At 34.3% G+C, this 17944-nt stretch overlaps 1 protein-coding gene across 1 annotated transcript in view; it reads left to right on the forward strand.

The window, feature by feature from the left end:
* The window catches only part of LOC103919256 (translocating chain-associated membrane protein 1-like), a 17801-nt gene extending 1071 nt beyond the window's left edge, over positions 1 to 16730 (forward strand). The window contains exons 2-11 of the mRNA XM_009326730.1: positions 4315 to 4375; positions 6818 to 6936; positions 7886 to 8002; positions 8088 to 8146; positions 8945 to 9029; positions 9349 to 9419; positions 9504 to 9608; positions 11740 to 11883; positions 12772 to 12932; positions 16011 to 16730. Coding sequence (XP_009325005.1) covers positions 4315 to 4375; positions 6818 to 6936; positions 7886 to 8002; positions 8088 to 8146; positions 8945 to 9029; positions 9349 to 9419; positions 9504 to 9608; positions 11740 to 11883; positions 12772 to 12932; positions 16011 to 16084 — 996 coding nt within the window. The 3' untranslated portion in view covers positions 16085 to 16730. The remainder of the gene's footprint in view (positions 1 to 4314; positions 4376 to 6817; positions 6937 to 7885; positions 8003 to 8087; positions 8147 to 8944; positions 9030 to 9348; positions 9420 to 9503; positions 9609 to 11739; positions 11884 to 12771; positions 12933 to 16010) is intronic.
* The last annotated feature ends 1214 nt before the right edge of the window (positions 16731 to 17944 follow it).

The raw sequence follows: 17944 nt of genomic DNA on the forward strand, positions 1-17944 counted from the left end.
TTTGAAAGTTATCGTAAAGTTTGTTTCCATGTGCAAGCTGCTTATTAGTTTCTGGGGTGATGGATTAGGCATCTCTCTTGGGCATCTTTTTCCCACTTTTGAGACAAAAGCCATGTGTGTGTGTTGCGACATGAATATTTTATGTCAGTGCTGAGTATGGGATAAGCCTTGGTAAATAGAGTTTAAATTCTGGATAGCTTAAATACTTTACTGAAATGTTATTGTTATTACAACTTAAATACTTAAATATTTCAACATTTCCCATCAGTTGGATAAGATTAAAAACCAGAGCATTTTTGAATTAAAAATACTGTTAAATTCTGAGGTAAAATACTTACATGTAGATGTTCTGTTTGTTTTTTTTAATATATATATCTTGACCCACTTCTGAAAACATTAAGGATACCGGACAGAAATAGAGAAAGCTGTTGTGATGGTCAGATAATTTCCTTCTAAATGGTGGACAAATGCAGTGTTGAGGTATAAGAAGTTGTGTTATCTATGGAGGAGTAGGTCATAAAAGTAAATATATTAAATGCAGAACTCAATCTTGGGATAAAAAAATAGCTAGGGGCTTTACAACTCAGGTGATAAAGGCTTTAAGAAAGAAAGTAAATGTCTGCACCTGGGATAAAGTAAATCCAGTTTGGGATCCCAAATGGAACTTTTTATGTATCTTATATATGGTACTTTTAAAAAGATATTGCTCTGTGTCTTTTTGCTGTTAAAAACAAATATGTCTTCTGGAGTTCCATCTCTGAATTCCGTTTGTCTGAATTCAGGCTTTGTATACACCACGGAAGTTGTATTTTTGTAATTCTACAGGTATTGGAAGGGACTGTGCAGCTCCCCTGGGGTAAGCATTATTATTTTGATGAAGGTGATTTCTTTTAGAGGAAAAAGAGTGACTTAATGTTAGTTACACCCAAGGATAATTAGCAAATTATCTCATTTCTAGTCAGCATAATTCTAAAAGTTCAAATGCAGACGAGACTCTAGCGTAGCTTGTGATATGTTTTTATTGTGCTTGTTTGAATATATACTATTATACTTTTTATCGTATAATTTAAACATCTGCATCTCCTTTTTGAGACAAAAATTACTTTTTTGATTGAGACACCTTTCATTTATTATGCAGAGGAACAGTGGTGGTATGTAACAGGTTAGACCTCTGTATTACACTTCTGCCTCATTCACTGCAGAAAAACATACTGGAGTTATTTGAATGAAATCTGTATTTCTGTTGGTTACTGTCTAGGTCTTATACCATCTTTATAATGGGTAATCCAGTCTGCCAGACAAACAAAACTACTGATGTTTTTCCAGTAAATTCTGGTGATGCTTATCATGATTCTATATCGAGTGCTTCGTAAGTGTTACTGAACTTGCCTACGCAGCTGTTATGGCTATTTTCTTTTGGTCTTGATTTTCTCTCCGTATTAAAGTGAAATTATTTTTGGGTTTTAAGTTTGAAGCACTGAAGGGCAACTTTTTTTTTTTTAATCAGTGCTTTTCACAGCATTTTATACTTACTGTGATTTCAGATGCATCTGTCAATGACAGATTTCCAAATCTAGCCCATGGTACCATAGGTTACACGCTAATAAGCTAAAGAATGGGTAAATGAAACTTTTCACAGTTGACTACCTATTGAATGATTTGCTTGGGCTTACATAGTACTATAGTAAATACAGGGTTTTCTTTTCTAGGTGGCATTCAATTGCCTATATCCATGAGACCATCCAAAAACCAATACGTATGTTAAAATTAGAAATGAGCATTAGAATGTCATAAATACAATTATAAGAATTTCTTTAAGGTGAATTCTTATACGTAAGGTTGTTTATCGACCTTAATTGTACTTTCTCGTACCTTAACTTTGCTGATTATTATGAGGTCTATATATGTGTGTAGGGAGATTCACTCTGATTGTAACACACTGAAAAGCGGCAGTTAAATTTTAGCGTGTTAACTGTTATTTTCATTCTTCTTCCTTCTCCGAGAATATTTATAGTCTTTTATGTGCCCAGTCCTACTCCTTTTCTTGACAACAGAGTGTGCCTTGTCTTCTAAAGAAACCTTTCTTTTAGTATTTATGGGTTTTTTTAAGCTTCTAGTATCACCTCAGAGTGTTTCATACAATTTCTTTCCTCCTAGAACAATTTACATCATCCTTGTATCTGTGGCTATCTTACTACAGAATACCACTTAATGGGGCTTACATACTTCCAGCAGAGTGAAATGTTTGTAGTGTTATGTTGTGTGCTTCACGGACAAACAGAAAAGCTAACTTGCTGGGCTCTAGCAAAGATTCTTACCACCCTCTTCTCCCGAAGAGCATTAAAAAAAAAAAAAAGCTTATTCTCAGGAAAGCTCCCTAATGAAGGGGTCTGCTTGAAGTTACGTGGTGCTGTCTGAATGCCCTTCTACAAGGGAGACTGTTGCTGTGGGTTCTGAGCAATGACTTACTGAAAACAAGCATGTTTGTTTTAATTAGGTGCTGAGGACATTGATACCTATGTAACTATCTATATCTTCCTGGTCTTTCCAGGAGTAGTTGGCGATGAATTTTTCACACTCTTATTCCATGGACATTTTAAGTTGGTATTGATGCTCCGGCTGCTTATTCTCCCCATCAAGCACACAAAAGAACTTCTGTAGCTAGGAAGTGCAGAATATTAGGAAATTCATCTGTGTTAAGATTAATAGGGTTTTCTCTTCCCTCCTGTTTTGCTGGGTCAGTTTCAGCTTGTGTAATTTTCCTGTCCAATTCACCACACCACTACTTTTGAGGGCACAAATGTGGGACAGAGACAGAAAGCAACTGGCAGTAAAGAGAAAGGCAGGATTGCTCCTTTTTGATGGTAGTGCTGGCTTACGAAAGGTTAAATTGTTCACAGAACCGCAGTGTCTGAAAGTCAATTTTTTGTGCCAGAAAAATTGGTACTTTTGTTTTCCTTAATGAGAATTCCTCTTAAAAGCGCTTTTCAGTATTATGACTCCTCTACTGCTTAATTTCACAGGTGCGCTCCCAGTGTACTGAAGCAATTTGCTTTCTCCTCCCTTTTCTTGCTGCAGAGGATCTTTTGCATTGTTGTGCCTCTTGCTTACTTTGTAGCTGGATAAATTAATCCTTGTTTTATATACTCCTGAATGTTCTTAGTTACACTTTCAGAAATTAGATGGTGTAACATCTGAGGAAAATAGCTTTCTTTTTTTAGTTCATATTCCTTTGTTTCACATCTATGAAGATCATTTTAAGAGAAAGCATAAAAGATACAGGAAAGGTTTGTTGTTTTTTTTTTTAACATCAGTTTTCAGATTATGCCTGTTGTACTTCTCTGATTTATGAACTAGATAACTGAGTGCTTGCAAACATAATAAATGTGTTTGCTATTGGCACTGTAGGACGTAATTCCATATTGCATGTTTTTGCAGCAAAGGAACCAAGTTTTGGGTTTTCTTTTCCTCCCCCTTCCACTTATATCCCTGTGTTATAGCTTACCACTCTTTCAGTTACATCAGCACAGCTGTTTGTTTTTGAAGTTGTGCAAACCAGATAATGATATGTTTTCAAATAAACTAGGCAAACATATTTACCTCTTATCACTTGGTTGTAGGGTCATACAGTAATCCACATTATAAACAGTTCCATTGTTACAGCTAGGGGCTAAATATACTGGAGCATGGGAATGGGAAGACATTTTGAAGAGGTATGGATGGCTGAAAGCGTTGGGGGGGGTTTGTGGGTTTTTTTTAACCTAATTTTGCCACTGGAGAAAAAGTCACATAAAAGCATACCATTGGTTACTTTGATTGTACTGTAATTTTTAGAAAATGTCTGATTTATCATACAAGAAATTGATGAACCTTATAATTCTACTATGATGTTTGGAATATTCTATTTATTTATACGGACACTTAGGCAGAACGTTGCTTTTTTGAATATATTGCAAAGTTAGGTGAAACTTTCCATCTGATTTAATTTAGAGAGTCATTTAACTTTTGAAATAAATGAAAGCCATTTACACTTCTAAACACTTTAAAATGTTATTTAGTAGAACAGTGAGTAATTTGATGCTTAGCTAAAAGGACATAATTCAAGTCCTGACCCTATGCAGCAAATGTTAAAGGATTTGCAACAAGGTGAGCCTCCACATTTGTGGGAGATGAATAACACTTTTGGGACCTCTTTGATTTAAATCATGTGTGGGAGAACACTTGTTGATGGCAAAATCTTCTAGTTTTGGGTGTTTATAGTCTAGCTTGCTTGAAAAATCTGATACTTTTTCCTTGTTTCTTTTTGAATTTCAGGTCCCAGCCAAGTATGCCATCATCTTTATTGCTGTGCAGTACAATGTCACCTATACCATTGGTGAGATTAAACCAAATCTATTTTTTTTTCTTGTAATGCAAGAGCTCAACTATTAAAAATCACTTTTTTTTTTCCCCTCAAGACTTCAATTCACTTCACTTTTATAATATCATAGAACTCTCATATTTGTCTGCTTTTGGATTTACTAATACAATATTCACTGAAACATTCTACTGTTTTCTCTGTTGCTTGTGAATAATACTGGGTTATTTTTCCCATAGTTAACACTGCTGCTAACTTGTGTTTTAATGTGAAAAGCATGCATTCTTTCCATTTTTTGATACAATCAACAGGAGTTATGAAGTAATAGAATATTTTGGTAATCGTCTATATATCTGTTGCTTATTCATGATTTCTTATGTCATTAGTAATGGATTTGTGGTTTATATTTAAAAAATATCACATTATTATTCTCAAGTAACAGATGTTGCTGATTCAATCATGCTTTTAAATAACAAAGGGAGAAAGTACTGATTCTTTCTTCCCCCAAAAATATTTCCTATTTTTAATCTTTTCTACCTGCTGTACTATATACAAGAGTGGTAAGCAGATAGTGGAATTTCCTTATTTGATAACTTAATTTTTCTTAATAGTATTGATAACTTTCAATTCTTTCCAGGAATTAATCTGCATTAATTAATTTTGCATTTTCCTGCAAAATACCAGGAAAAAATAGGTACTGTGTTAGAATTATTCCAGATGAAGAACTAAGGTCCAGAGAAATTAGCAAAATCTATGACTTTTGTTCTAATCTTGATTTCCACACTTGAGATCTCTGTGCTGCGACCGTTCCAAATAATGTAGCACTCTGACTGCATTTAATATGTTCAAAATAATGCATTGATCAACTTTGCTTGCAGTAGTGAATATATATCACTTTTTGCAAATGTTTCCTGAGATGTTTAATGTTGAACACTTGAGGTGTACACAGTCAGTGGACTTCTGTTTTACTGGTATTTGAGCAGCATCAAGTAGAAATCTCCTATGGCGGAGACAAAAGTAAAATCCATGTGTCAGTTACCAAGATGCCTGTGATGCGACTTCTTCATGGTGTTTGTTGCATGCATGTATATGTATGTGTATATATACATACATACAATGGAATGAACAAGGTATAGCTTCCTTTAGTTTTAATAGGAGGTGTGGATGAGTTCTGCACAAGCAATTTTGAGATCTCAATTCTGGCCCTCTGAAAACAATGAATATATTACTAGTGAAGGTCCATTTTGAAAAACAATGCTAGGGACCAGGAAAAAATAGCATTCGCTATGCAATTACTTGTTCGCTGATTATATCACAAGCTGTTTTCAAATATAGAAGTAGGACATCTGACACTTGGAGTTATATGGATGTCCTGTGCATTAGGACCTTAATGTACCATTCCTGTTACAGGAAGCAGTAATTGCTTCCTTGACACCTTCTAGCCTAGTTTCATTTAGGAAAAAGTTGTTTGATGTCTGTATTTCTGCTGTTTTGCATTTGGACAACACAAACAGAGTTTGATAAAGGGTGGAAAACTTAAAGATAACAAAATTCCTTGATGTTTATGAAAAGTGGCGGCTGTATAGATAAGAGACATCCAAATTAATGCCCTCTCTTAAGTGAAAGCAGAAGAATGTAAATGTTAGATATGCTAGCCTGTGAATCAGGATGAGTGTGGCTCTTGATTAGTTGTGGTACAAGTTCTTTCTTTACCATTGCAGTGTCTCAGATGCATAAAGAAAAGTGAGGTTGTTGTAATGGGTGTTTGTGGGCCAAAGGAGAGACATCCCTATAGAATCAGGCTTCCTTAGGTCTGCTGCTCCTGATACATGCTTTTTTAATTGAATTTAATTTCTAAGTTCTCCCACACTTAAACATGGTAAATACAAACATTTGAAGTATTTTTGTAACAGTGTGAATTTTTTTTTTTCAATTTTGTTTTTGATTTATAGGAACATATTACTAATTCTGGGGACGTTGTTACTTACCAATGTGTTGAACTACTAGGGATACTATCCTCGCTGTATAGTTTCTTTTTTCCTACATATAGTCATGCTTCTTAAGATGGAATCTCGTTTGGTCTCTACCAAAGTATAGAGGATAGAGTGTTGGTGTGTTGGTTTGGGGTTTCCTCTTTCTTTTTTTCTTTCTTTCTTTTCTTTTTTGATGGCCTAGATGAAAGAAATGGATTGAAGCTACAGCTCAGTGTATACTGCTCTCAATAGTTTGTTCTAGGCTTATAACTATATCATTGTATTGAAGGAAAAGAAGATCCGAGTTATCTAATCAGGCATAAAAAGTAATTTTTAAAAATGTAACACTTATAACTCGTACCCTGTATCAATTTAATATAACTTCCAAGAACAATGGTCACTGCTGCCCTTTCTCAGTTGCACAGAGTACTCCTTCATAAGAATGTAAAAATACAGGGGTTTTGTTTTTATATCTTTTTTTTTTTAGATGACAACAGTGAGCAATTTCATTTTTATGACTATGGTCCAAAAGACATTGCCACAATCTTCTTCTACATGCTCGTAGCTATTAATCTGCATGCTGTCATCCAGGAGTACATATTAGATGTAAGTTTATTACTGGGATATAATTTACTTTTATAAACGTTATTTGTAGCCATCAGTTGCTAACAGTTTTTCTTCAAGATAAGTGTAAGCCATGGTAAAAGGAATGGTTTAGCATTTAGAAGCCCTGTTACGATTGATCCTTCTGTTCTCTGACAAAAATGCAAATAGACCTTCGTTTAGTGGTGGCCTTGGCAGTGCTAGGTTAACGGTTGGACTCGATGATCTTAAGAGTCTTTCCAACCTAAATGATTCTGTGATACTTTTATAGTGATATTTCCTTAATTTATTAATGGTACAGACCACTGAATCTTTCTTTCAATCAATATAACTTATATTTTTCTGTAAAAACAAACATTAAATGTTCATGCCGTACTCAAAATATCTGCGAATGAGGTTTGCTGCGTTAGATTCGTAAGATATATTCAGAAGATCAAAAATGAAAATTACTGCAGTGGTGGATTTCTGTTTGTCAGCTGAACTTCACCTCAAAGAGGGAGCTCAAACTTGTATGCTCTTTTACACCAACTCAGTTGCAAAGTAAAATGAATTTGTTAAAGCCATTGTGAAGACCATCTATTATTGAATGGTGTTAAATGTTGTCACAAACAGGTCATCTGAGCCACAGAAGCTCAAATGGTTTTTAAGTGTGCAAAGAGATTTGGAAAACTTAGCAATATAACTCTGATTATGGGGGGAAAAAACCTGTCTGAATACATTATCTGAATATTTTCCATGTGAACTTTACCATAGTGGCAAGTCTTATTGAAGCTAATTGTCATACAAAGTGCTGATCAAGGTCTTAAATGGTGGGAGCTATGAATTTTGATTGAGGAATGGGAGATTTGCAAAGAAAAAAAAAAAAAAGAAAAAAATTCAGGGGTGAACACTAACTCCCAAATAGCTTTCTTGGTTTAGAAATTACATTTATTGATCTGCTTTTTATTTCTAGAAAATTAATAGACGTCTGCATTTGTCAAAAACAAAGCACAGCAAATTCAATGAATCGGGACAGCTAGCATTTTTCTACTTGTTTTCATTTTTATGGGGAGCAAGTATTTTGAATACAGTAAGTCGCTCTATTTGCTGTTTTTATTTTAAAAATTGACTTGAGGTATTAAGAAGGTCCTTAAATCAATGGCCTTTTTCTTTAGGAAGAATTTATGATGAACCCAACCACACTCTGGAAGGATTATCCCCATTCTCGTATGATGTAAGTGTTCTGTTTTCAATTTGAAAATATCTGGTACTTCTAATCACTGAATATTTAACCACCCCAAATTTTAGGGAACCACTAATAAAGTAGTGACACTGGTACCTTATAAGAATAACAACTAGATGAAAATACTTTCTTCTGTTTGAAAACTGCCAGCTGTTTTATCCAAAGGTAGTTTTTGATGAATTGAACATCTATCCAAGAGGTACTTTCCTGTGTTCTTAATTTTCTTTAATTTAACCATGGTAGCTGAGTTAAAGTGAAAGTGTTTGCAAGACGGGATATAGTAGGACTGCTGAACTGTTTCACACTGAAGAAACATGTTTGTTGGACACTGAATCTTAAAATTAGGGTGGATTTATAGCTTGATTTAAAAAAAAAATTTTTTTGATTAAGATGACTTACAAAATTGTGTTGTTTGTCTGTCCCCACGCGCCCCATTTTTCTCCGGCAAGTGTGATAGAGGGAAGGGGGATAATACACATTTTTTAGGAAGGGAGTTCCACGGCTCACAGGATAAACTGTTTCTGTGTGTTAGGTTTTTTGGTGGTTTTTTTTCTTTGCTACCGTCTCAAAAGGTGATTCAGAACTTGCCATCAAGAAGATTATGGATGCTAATTCAAAAAACTGTCACCACAGAGTTGTTTTGTATTTGTGGCTCCTGTGATTTAGGAATCATAAACTATAATGAGTCAGAATGAATTAATATAAGATAATGAAATAAAATCTTGTATCTCATGTTGAGAGGTTGAAAACTTATCATCTTGTGTTTTCTTAACCTGAATTATTGTTTAGTTTTCAGGTAAAATTCTTCTATATTTGCCAGATAGCCTATTGGCTTCATGCACTGCCGGAGCTATACTTCCAAAAGATCCGAAAGGTATGGAGAGAAGCTGTCAGTACAGTTAATTAAATACCTATTCTTTCCACTTATTAATATTTTTGTTTATATTAACTATATAGATATCTACATATTCATATTTGTACATTCAGTTATTTATATACTGTTTTTATTTTTTAATTGCTTGCATTTCCTATCTAATATAGTCTAGATGGTCTGTAGTTTTTGATTCAGATAATCTTTCCAGAAATCTATGCGGTAGCGTGAAAAATAATCAAACTTAATGAATGATACGATTTTTTTTTTGGACAAAATGGTTAATCTGTAACAGCATTTATTATAATTTCTCTAATTTTAGGAAGATATTCCAAGGCAGCTATGTTATATTTGCCTTTACATTGCTCATATCTCTGGTGCCTATATATTAAAGTAAGTATTTGCATGTCCATTTTGAATAGATAGATCCATTTTCTTCATAATTTCATTAAAATTTCTAACTTTTCTGTTTTATAGTTTGCAGCATTTGGGGCTAATTCTGATGGTACCTCACTATTTAGTGGAACTCATTTTTCATGCCTCACGTCTCTTCTACTTCAGTGATGAAAACAAGCAAAAAGGGTAAATCTTGCATATATTGCTTAAAATTCAGAACTTTGCTTACTAATTGCGTATAAATGGATTTGCATGTATGTAAAAGTACTCAGACAGCAAACATCACTTGTTCATTGTCCACTATTACCTGCTTTGAATTCACAAGCAAGTCATTGTTATTACATAGAGTCAAGAAAGCAAATAAACCACTTCATGATGATCATCATAAGGTTTTTCTGAAGCTATTTGCTAAAGTCCCATCTCAGATATCTATGTATTGGCTTCTGATTCTGTAAGTTGCCTGTTTGCTTAAATGTTCATAAATGTTTGTATATAGGGACACTTGTTTTTAAAAACAGTTAACTGAAGAAGTAGTAAAAGCAGCATTCCTTCTGAGTTCTTGCAGGTCTCTCTCCTTTTGGTAAGGTGAGAAAGGGAAGTAACTGTACAGCAGAGAAGGTAATGTCTCAAAATGAGTAGTTGATAAGATGTCTTCACTTATACATCTCTTGAGTAAGATTCTCAACTATTCTGAGAATTAATGGGTAATGCATTTGAGAATGGAAGGAGATGAGGAACTGAGATACTTAACCATGAGGCACGCTAGGAAGGATTGGATACGTTTCACCATTTGAATGCAAAGACTTTTGGAGGTTCCAGTTTGAATAAAGCAGCCTTGTCCCATTTATGTGTTCTTGTCTCTTATTCTTTCTTCCTTTTCTGAGTGACTGCTCAGCTGGAAGAGATTATCATGAATGCCTTGCTTGCTTTCATGCAATCCCTTACATATAGGCAGCCTCCCTTGAGGCAGTGTAATGCTGCTGCTCTTTCTGGTCTTTTCACAAGATTCATTTGTGTTGCTCCTTAAAGCTAACATTTTAAATAGGTATGCTGAATGTTCTTTGCAAAAAATAAATGTTTACTGATGCAAATAGGGAAAGTGGGAAAAAGCTTATCTTTCACTTGTATGTCATATTTAATTGAGGGGTTTTTGGAGCTATGAGCTTATCTGCTTTTCATTATATGCCATCCAAAAGCATGAAGGCTAAATATACCGATTAGGAGAACATATTTTCCTGACTCTAATGGTCAAATAAGCAACTATGTCTTTCTTGGGCTGGAAATCAGTTATCCCACGTGCAATATTACCATAGTTTAAATAACTGGAAATGGAAATTGGTTTTCATAGCTGATGAATTGCAGAAGTGTTTGGGGCATTTTATTTCTATTACATGTAGCACTTATAATGTAAACTGTAGAAACAACGCAATGTCAAATACTAGGTATTTTTCCTAGCTCAGAATTTGTTGTTTCTTCTTACAATTCTATATCCAGACATTGTAGCTTTTTCTCAAAATCTTTTTTTTGGAGGCGGCTGTGAAGAGAGTTGCTTTTTAAGCACTTGCCTATACTGTGAGAGATTTGAAGTATGTTTTCTTTAAGTTTGAAATCAGTCGAACAAGCTGATTTTTTTTTTTAATGGAAATTTTTGAAAGATACTTTTTTCACGTTGGTAGTGTTGTCTTTAATTCATTCATCAGTCACACAATATGAAGTCTTTTTCCTGTAGAAATCTTTATGTAATGGCAGTAATAATGCCAATTTTCTAAATTAATTATTGTCAGCTTAATAAAACTGTTCTTCAGTTTGTTTTTTTTTTGCCACATCTTATAGTAAAAACTTCTAGATACTGAAAGTCTGCAGGATGGCATCTTTCTCTGTTAGCTAGAAAGTGAAATAATTGTCATTTTTTACTTATAAGCTATCTGGTTACCTTCTCTTGTCCTATAAACCTCTGGCTGTTAAAAATTACATATATTGTCTTGATCTTCTAACTGTTTAAATGTATATTATACCTTTAGAATCAGCTTTCTGGCTTTATAGCATCACCATTACTTATAAATGGCTTACAGCATGAATGCCAACTTGAGATGCATCTTTTTACTTCATTGTGCTTTCTAGTCAAAAGATTGTGTAATGAGGCAGGACCGAGTGTTTGCAGATGACCAAGTTTTTCTGTAATTATTGGTTCCTTCCATGGAAATTTCCCTATCATTGCTGAGAGAATTTTAATGAAAAGTTCTTTGTACGTTTGACTTTATTGAAAGGAAGTGGACTAAAAGGAGAAAGCACATTAATTTCATTATTTTGTTTTCAGATTTACCATTTGGGCTTTACTTTTCATAATGGTGCGTCTTTTGACCCTAACTTTATCTGTCCTCACATTTGGATTTGGTCTGGCAAGAGTAGAGAATCCAGGTTTTTCCATAGCGGATGGAAACTTCAATGTACTCCCTGTGAGGTATAACAAGGCTAGTAGACATTCATGCTTGTATAATGTGGCATTTCAAAATACCTTTTAATAAAACAAGTGAGGATGATAATGTGTTTTGAAGAATTTCCCCGGGTGATGTTTTCCTTTTGAGTATTTAAGGGAAGGGACACTTTGTTCTCTTTTCTATCTTCTTTTCACAAAAGTAGTTGAACAGAATTTATGGGAAATAGAAAAAAAGAAAGAAAAAAGAAACTTTTTAAAAATTGTTGTATTAAATTAGATTAATATATTAAATATTATATTAATTGTTTGGATAGTTATCAAAAAAGCTTGGGATAATCCTCTCTTTAAACTTTTCTTTTTCCCCTTATGTCTATACCAGACATAATATCATTTGGCAATATAATACCCGTAATTTTTTAACTAATTATTTGTTTGGTGCCTTCCTAAAATATTTTTTTGTATATCTTTTATTCTTGCTTGTTAATTTTAAAATTTTATTACTTTTTCAGCATAAGCTCATCATTTTAATATTCACCCTTATAAATTAATGCCTGTAATCAAGTGTGTGGGAGGGATTTTGAATCTACGTGATTTCTCATTCATAGATTGCTTGGCAGAAGGGGCCTCAATGACACAGTTTCCTATCAGCCATTGAAAGCTGTGGTCATAACTGCTTGATAAACATGATTGCTTCTAGCAATATACTTACATACGATTTCCATTCACTTCTTGTGTGACACACCTTGTCTTGGGTAAAGCCGCCTGATACATCTTGTTTCCCATGGTATGAAGATTTTAATTGTTTCAATAGTAGACTTTTGGAGAAAAAATAAAATAGGTACAGATTTGCAGTCTATTAACGGTTAACTGAAACTTTTATCTAACTGTCTCCAAAATCTCAAATCTTATTAGGATTGGCTGCCTGGGTGCTGTTTGTCTAACACAGGCCTGGATGATGTGGAAATTCATAAATTTTCAGCTGAAGAAATGGAGAGAGCATGTTAAGAACCAGATTCCAAAGAAAAAAATAACTAACACAAAGAACAAACGAATAAAAAAGGAACCAAACAGAGGTCAGTGGCGTAATGTTTTTTAAAGTTGTTTCTAGGCCAAATGTTTTTATACCAGATTTATCATCTTATATCTTTCCTTTCTGTAAAAGAGCAAAAACATCTGTCTTTTGACATGCAGAGAATATAGATAATATTATAGCTTCTTCAAACATTAGGACATGTTCTTCTCTAATTCCATATTGCTAACAGGTAGCACACAGAGTGCTAACTGTATTAAGTGTTAGCCCTGGGTAATCTTCAGGATTGTTCACTGAACTCTATGTTAATCTAAATGCAAGGAATATTTCATGAAACTGGGCTTAATGATTCCAGGGTTTTCTTTCTGTTTTAAATCATTCTTTTACAATGCTGCTAAGAAATTTTTTTTATTTAACATCAGAAAAAAAGAAGTATCATCCATAATCCCTACTGTATTTCATAAATTTTGCTTTTATTATGTTTCAGACCATTAAAATTAAGTTTGTTTGTTCTTCTATATAAAGACACATCATGTAAAGAACATCAAACCCACTGAAAAAGAACTCCAAAGGAACATCATAGTAGCTGGCAAAGAACAACTAATGGAGAAAGGCTTTTGATTAAATGATGTTGTATAATTTCCAAATTCCAATCTTATATCAATTAAATGAGTTAAATGGGAGTTATGAAGATTCAGTAGAGTGAAATTTCATATTCCTGTTAGCATATATATAAAACACTGGATAGAGTTATGTATGAAAGATTGGGAATTGCTTCTGAGATTTGGGTAGACCTTTGAAAATTGCAGGTTTTTTTGAATTTTACCACAGGTTGGCTGTCTTTCTGAAATTGATCTTTATGTGTTAGTTTCTACCAAGAGGGGTTGAAGCTCTTTGCATTCAGAGATTACTAGCTGAGTCAGTGTTAGTTGAAACGAAGTGGAAGATTCTAGACCATAATGGTGCTCATAACATTGTTTTTCTTTATCATTCCAGAGCAGCCTTTCTGCTCTGAATGTAGCTGCAGATGCTTTTTTTTTCTTTTTTCTTTCTCCAGTCTTGCAGATCCTTCTCTCCTTTCCAGATAAATAACTTCATTGCTTTTCTGTATTGTTTTATGAAATTAGTGCAATTCTTAAGTTCCCAAGATGATTACAGTTTGGAACAGCAGAAGTGATACTGTAGTTTGACTTCCTGCTTGCTTCAATTGGGCAAAACAAAGACTAGCACAGGCATTATAGCTCTCTGACTGCATATGTGGAAAGATGTTGTACATTGTTTATCGCTTTATCTTATTTCTAATTGCAAAAATATTCACACTTGTAGAAATATTCTGAAGGAGAGCTTGGGTTCCACTGAAGCCAGTGGTTTAGTTGCAGGCATTAGCTGTAAGTCATTTCTTTAGTCTACCTGAAGCTAAACAGACTCCTCTTGCCCTCACCTCTTAAGATGAGAATTTGGACTTGTTTGTAGTTAATGTGTCCATACAGTGGTTAAGCATGATTTTCGTAGGATCCCAACAGCATAGGAAAAGAATATATATTTGAGGTGGTTAGGTGTGGAGAGTTATGTAGCCAAAATAACCAAGTTCAGATTTAATTGGCAAAAGAAGGACTAGAAGTTAAGTGTGCCATAAATCCTTCATATACTGCTTTGTTCCATCTGTCCTATTGCAACTTCTCTTCGTGCTGTGGCCTGATCTTCTTAAGCTAATGAGACACAAAGGTATTAAGTGTGAAATGGCAGACTGTCTAGGATAGCACATGCCTTACTGGTGTAATACTAAGTATGCTGTATAATAGGAAAAAAAATCCTAAGGAATCAGTGAAAATGACTTAAGAAATAATGGAGAATTACTAAACTAAGATACCAGTTAAACTAAGGTGTCACAGAGGAAGAGACATTGATTAATACTTAGTTAATTAGTAATTATGCAAAATATAAGAATGGTCAACTGGCACTCTGAAGAGAGCTTACCACCAGGGCCCAACAAGTTTCTGTGGTGACATGTTCATAAATAAACAAAGTCTACAAGTAAAACAAAATTATTCCGAATTTCTTACAGCAGAGTTGCAGAAAGATCTTGCAAACATGAAATAAGTAAAAAAAAAAAAAAAAAAAGGCAAATTCCTAATTTGCAATGCAATTCCTAAATTTCTAAGCTACTCAAAGTAATGCATATTTTGAAGGGAGGAGAAAAAGAAACATAGTTTATACATATGCAACAATGGACTTCAAACTAGCATTTGTCTCATGAAAGATTTTTAAATCGGTGGGTTTTTTTTCCTGCAAACATCAGGTCAATTCCTTGTTGCAACAAAATAAAAAAAAACAAACCAAAAAAAAAAAAACAAACCAGGAAACCCCTCAGCTAGAATGTACCATCCGTTGTATAAATCTGTGTGTGTACCTACATCCCAAAAATTGTATGCCATGTCGATGACCCCATCTGAAAAGACTTAGACTATTGCCAGAAAGATACAGGAAAAAGGTGACAGTAAGGGGAGAGACTAACTACCACCTAGCTCAAAAAATGTCTGATAGGAGACACCACAGAGCTCTAAAACCTTAAGTGATTTTGAGCAGGCAAATAGCAAATTACTGTTTGCTATTTCTCATAACATAGGAATAGACAATTTTAATGTAGCAGCATGTTTAAAATGAACACAAGAAGGATATAAAATACAGATAATTTGTAGAAGTAATTTCTGCAAAAATATGGATTGAGATTTAATTCCTGGGGTTCAGTCTGTCAGTGGCTAATAAAACAATGGTCTAAATGCAAGGTAGACCTCAGGAAGTCACTAAAGTTCCCCTGGAACCTGAAAGAAATTATGTTGGTAGGTTGCCCTATTTTTAATACTCCTCAAGAAGCATCTGTCGCTCCTGGAGATAGGAGGCTAGACGTAGAAGCAACTTTTGTCTGATTCCTGTTCATATCAACTTTGTACAGTCAAAGTTCTTAAACATTTTACGTACCTAACTCCAAGTTAATTTCAACTGAAGCAAATACTTAAGCTTTTTTGATATTTTTTTTTAAACATTTTCCTGGTCTAGTTTCTCTATTTTTTTCATGTGAAGCAAAATTTTTTGTTTACTATACTTTAATTTAAAATTACAGCTAACTTTGTCAATGGAGCAGCAAAATTAGAAGGTGGAGCATCGCCAAGAATAAGAAAATCAAAACCAGTATGAGAATACAAGCTAGTATCAGAAGACAACATTTGACAGAAGACTGTGACTTAAAAAATTGGCACTGCAGAGCTATTATTTGGATCTTATTTTTTCAATGAACACTATCAGGTTATATTTTTAAAATATTTTTGTTAATAACCTTATATTTATGACAAGATCATCTTTGATCTACCTTAACCCAGTAGTCACCTCCAAATTTCACTTAGCTTTAACAATGAAAACAGATGAACTTCTAGTTCTGTGATCAGAAGTTATTACATATCTGTAATATTTGCATTACAGACACTTCAGAAGACTGTCTAAATCTAAGTTATCTGTCTATTCATTTGTTTTTACAAAATCAAAATTCTGTACCAAAAAGATCTTACCATGTCTGTCTGTTTCCCCTTCTCTTCCCTCCCCAAGAACTTTTTCTTTATGTGTCTTACATGGAGTAAGAGGTATATCTGAAGTAGCCTGGTAAAAAAGCAAAAATGTTCTATACCTGATTTCTCTTTAAAAACTACAGCTTTAGAGAGGGCAAATTCTGACAGGATATCACTAATCTTCTTTCAGTATAAAGGTGAGACTAATGTTTAGTAAAGATGCAAATTGTGTGCCTTAGGAAAAATGCTAAACTGCCTGTTGGATTTTGCAGTGCCTTGTACTGTCTTGGGGGGGGGGGGGGGGGGAAAGCACAGAGGGCGAGTGGTGGGTGGGGTGAGAAAAGTAGCCAATTAATCTGTAGTATAATCTTAGCTCTTTTGAAATAAAAAACAAAATTTCCAAATATTTCTAAAGAGCCAGTATTTCATGCTTGCAATCACATGTGCAAGATTTTTTTTCTTCAGCTGTTTTTTTTTTCCTTTAATTTATAACTGACATGTCTTAAACTTCTGAGTCGACTCAGAAGATGTTCAAGGGAGGTGCTCAAACAATATTGCAATGAATGTTTCACCAAGCATAACCTAAAGGCTTTTTTCTTTCTTTCTTAACCTGTAGATAATGATTTATTTTAGTCTGATTCAAGGGTTTTATGTCTATGAAGGTATTAATTTGCTCCTTATGTGAACACTATATCTAGGTATGATTTTAATACTAATATGATTATATTATAAAAAGATTAATAGTATTTTTGTAAGTAACCTTCATAGATCTGAGGCTGGTATTTCAATGTTGGATAAGTTTCATGAACTCACTTTCTTATGTGCCCTAACTTTCTCTCTGTGCAAAGAGATTGTAGGAATATTACATTAATTCACGTAAGCCTATACATTTCTACTGACAATGTTTACCATGGAACTAGAATATATTTGCTAATATTTTTAATAAACTTGTATAATAATGAATGCCTCATTCGATAAAAGTATCATCTTTTGAGCAGTTTGGGTGAGATTTGCTTAGCATTCGATTATTTCTCAGCATGCTGCTCACAAGACAATGTGTTCTTTGATGTATGCTTCAACTGTAAGTTTACAATCCCTGTAGATTTCAGTTTGTGCACACCTAAGTTACCAGGCTTTCAAAAGTGAATCCAGATAGTGGTTTAGGTGCTGCTATTGTTTAACTTCAGGTGGCAACTGAGTACCACACAACCGCTCACTCACTCCCCCCGGCCCTGGTGGGATGGGGGAGAGAATCAAAGTGAGAAAAACTTGTGGGTTGAGATAAAAACAGTTTAATGATTGAAATAAAATACTAATAATACTAATAAGAATATACAAAGCAAGTGATGCACAGTGCAATTGCTCACCACCCGCCAACCGATGCCCAGCCAGTCCCCGAGCAGCAGCCCCCCCGGCCAGCTTTCCCCAGTTTCTGTACTGAGCATGACGTCCCATGGTACGGAATATCCCTTTGGCCAGTTGGGGTCAGCTGTCC

The sequence above is a fragment of the Pygoscelis adeliae genome, unplaced genomic scaffold (genome assembly GCF_000699105.1).
Source record: "Pygoscelis adeliae isolate BGI_AS28 unplaced genomic scaffold, ASM69910v1 Scaffold286, whole genome shotgun sequence".
NCBI lineage: Eukaryota > Metazoa > Chordata > Aves > Sphenisciformes > Spheniscidae > Pygoscelis > Pygoscelis adeliae.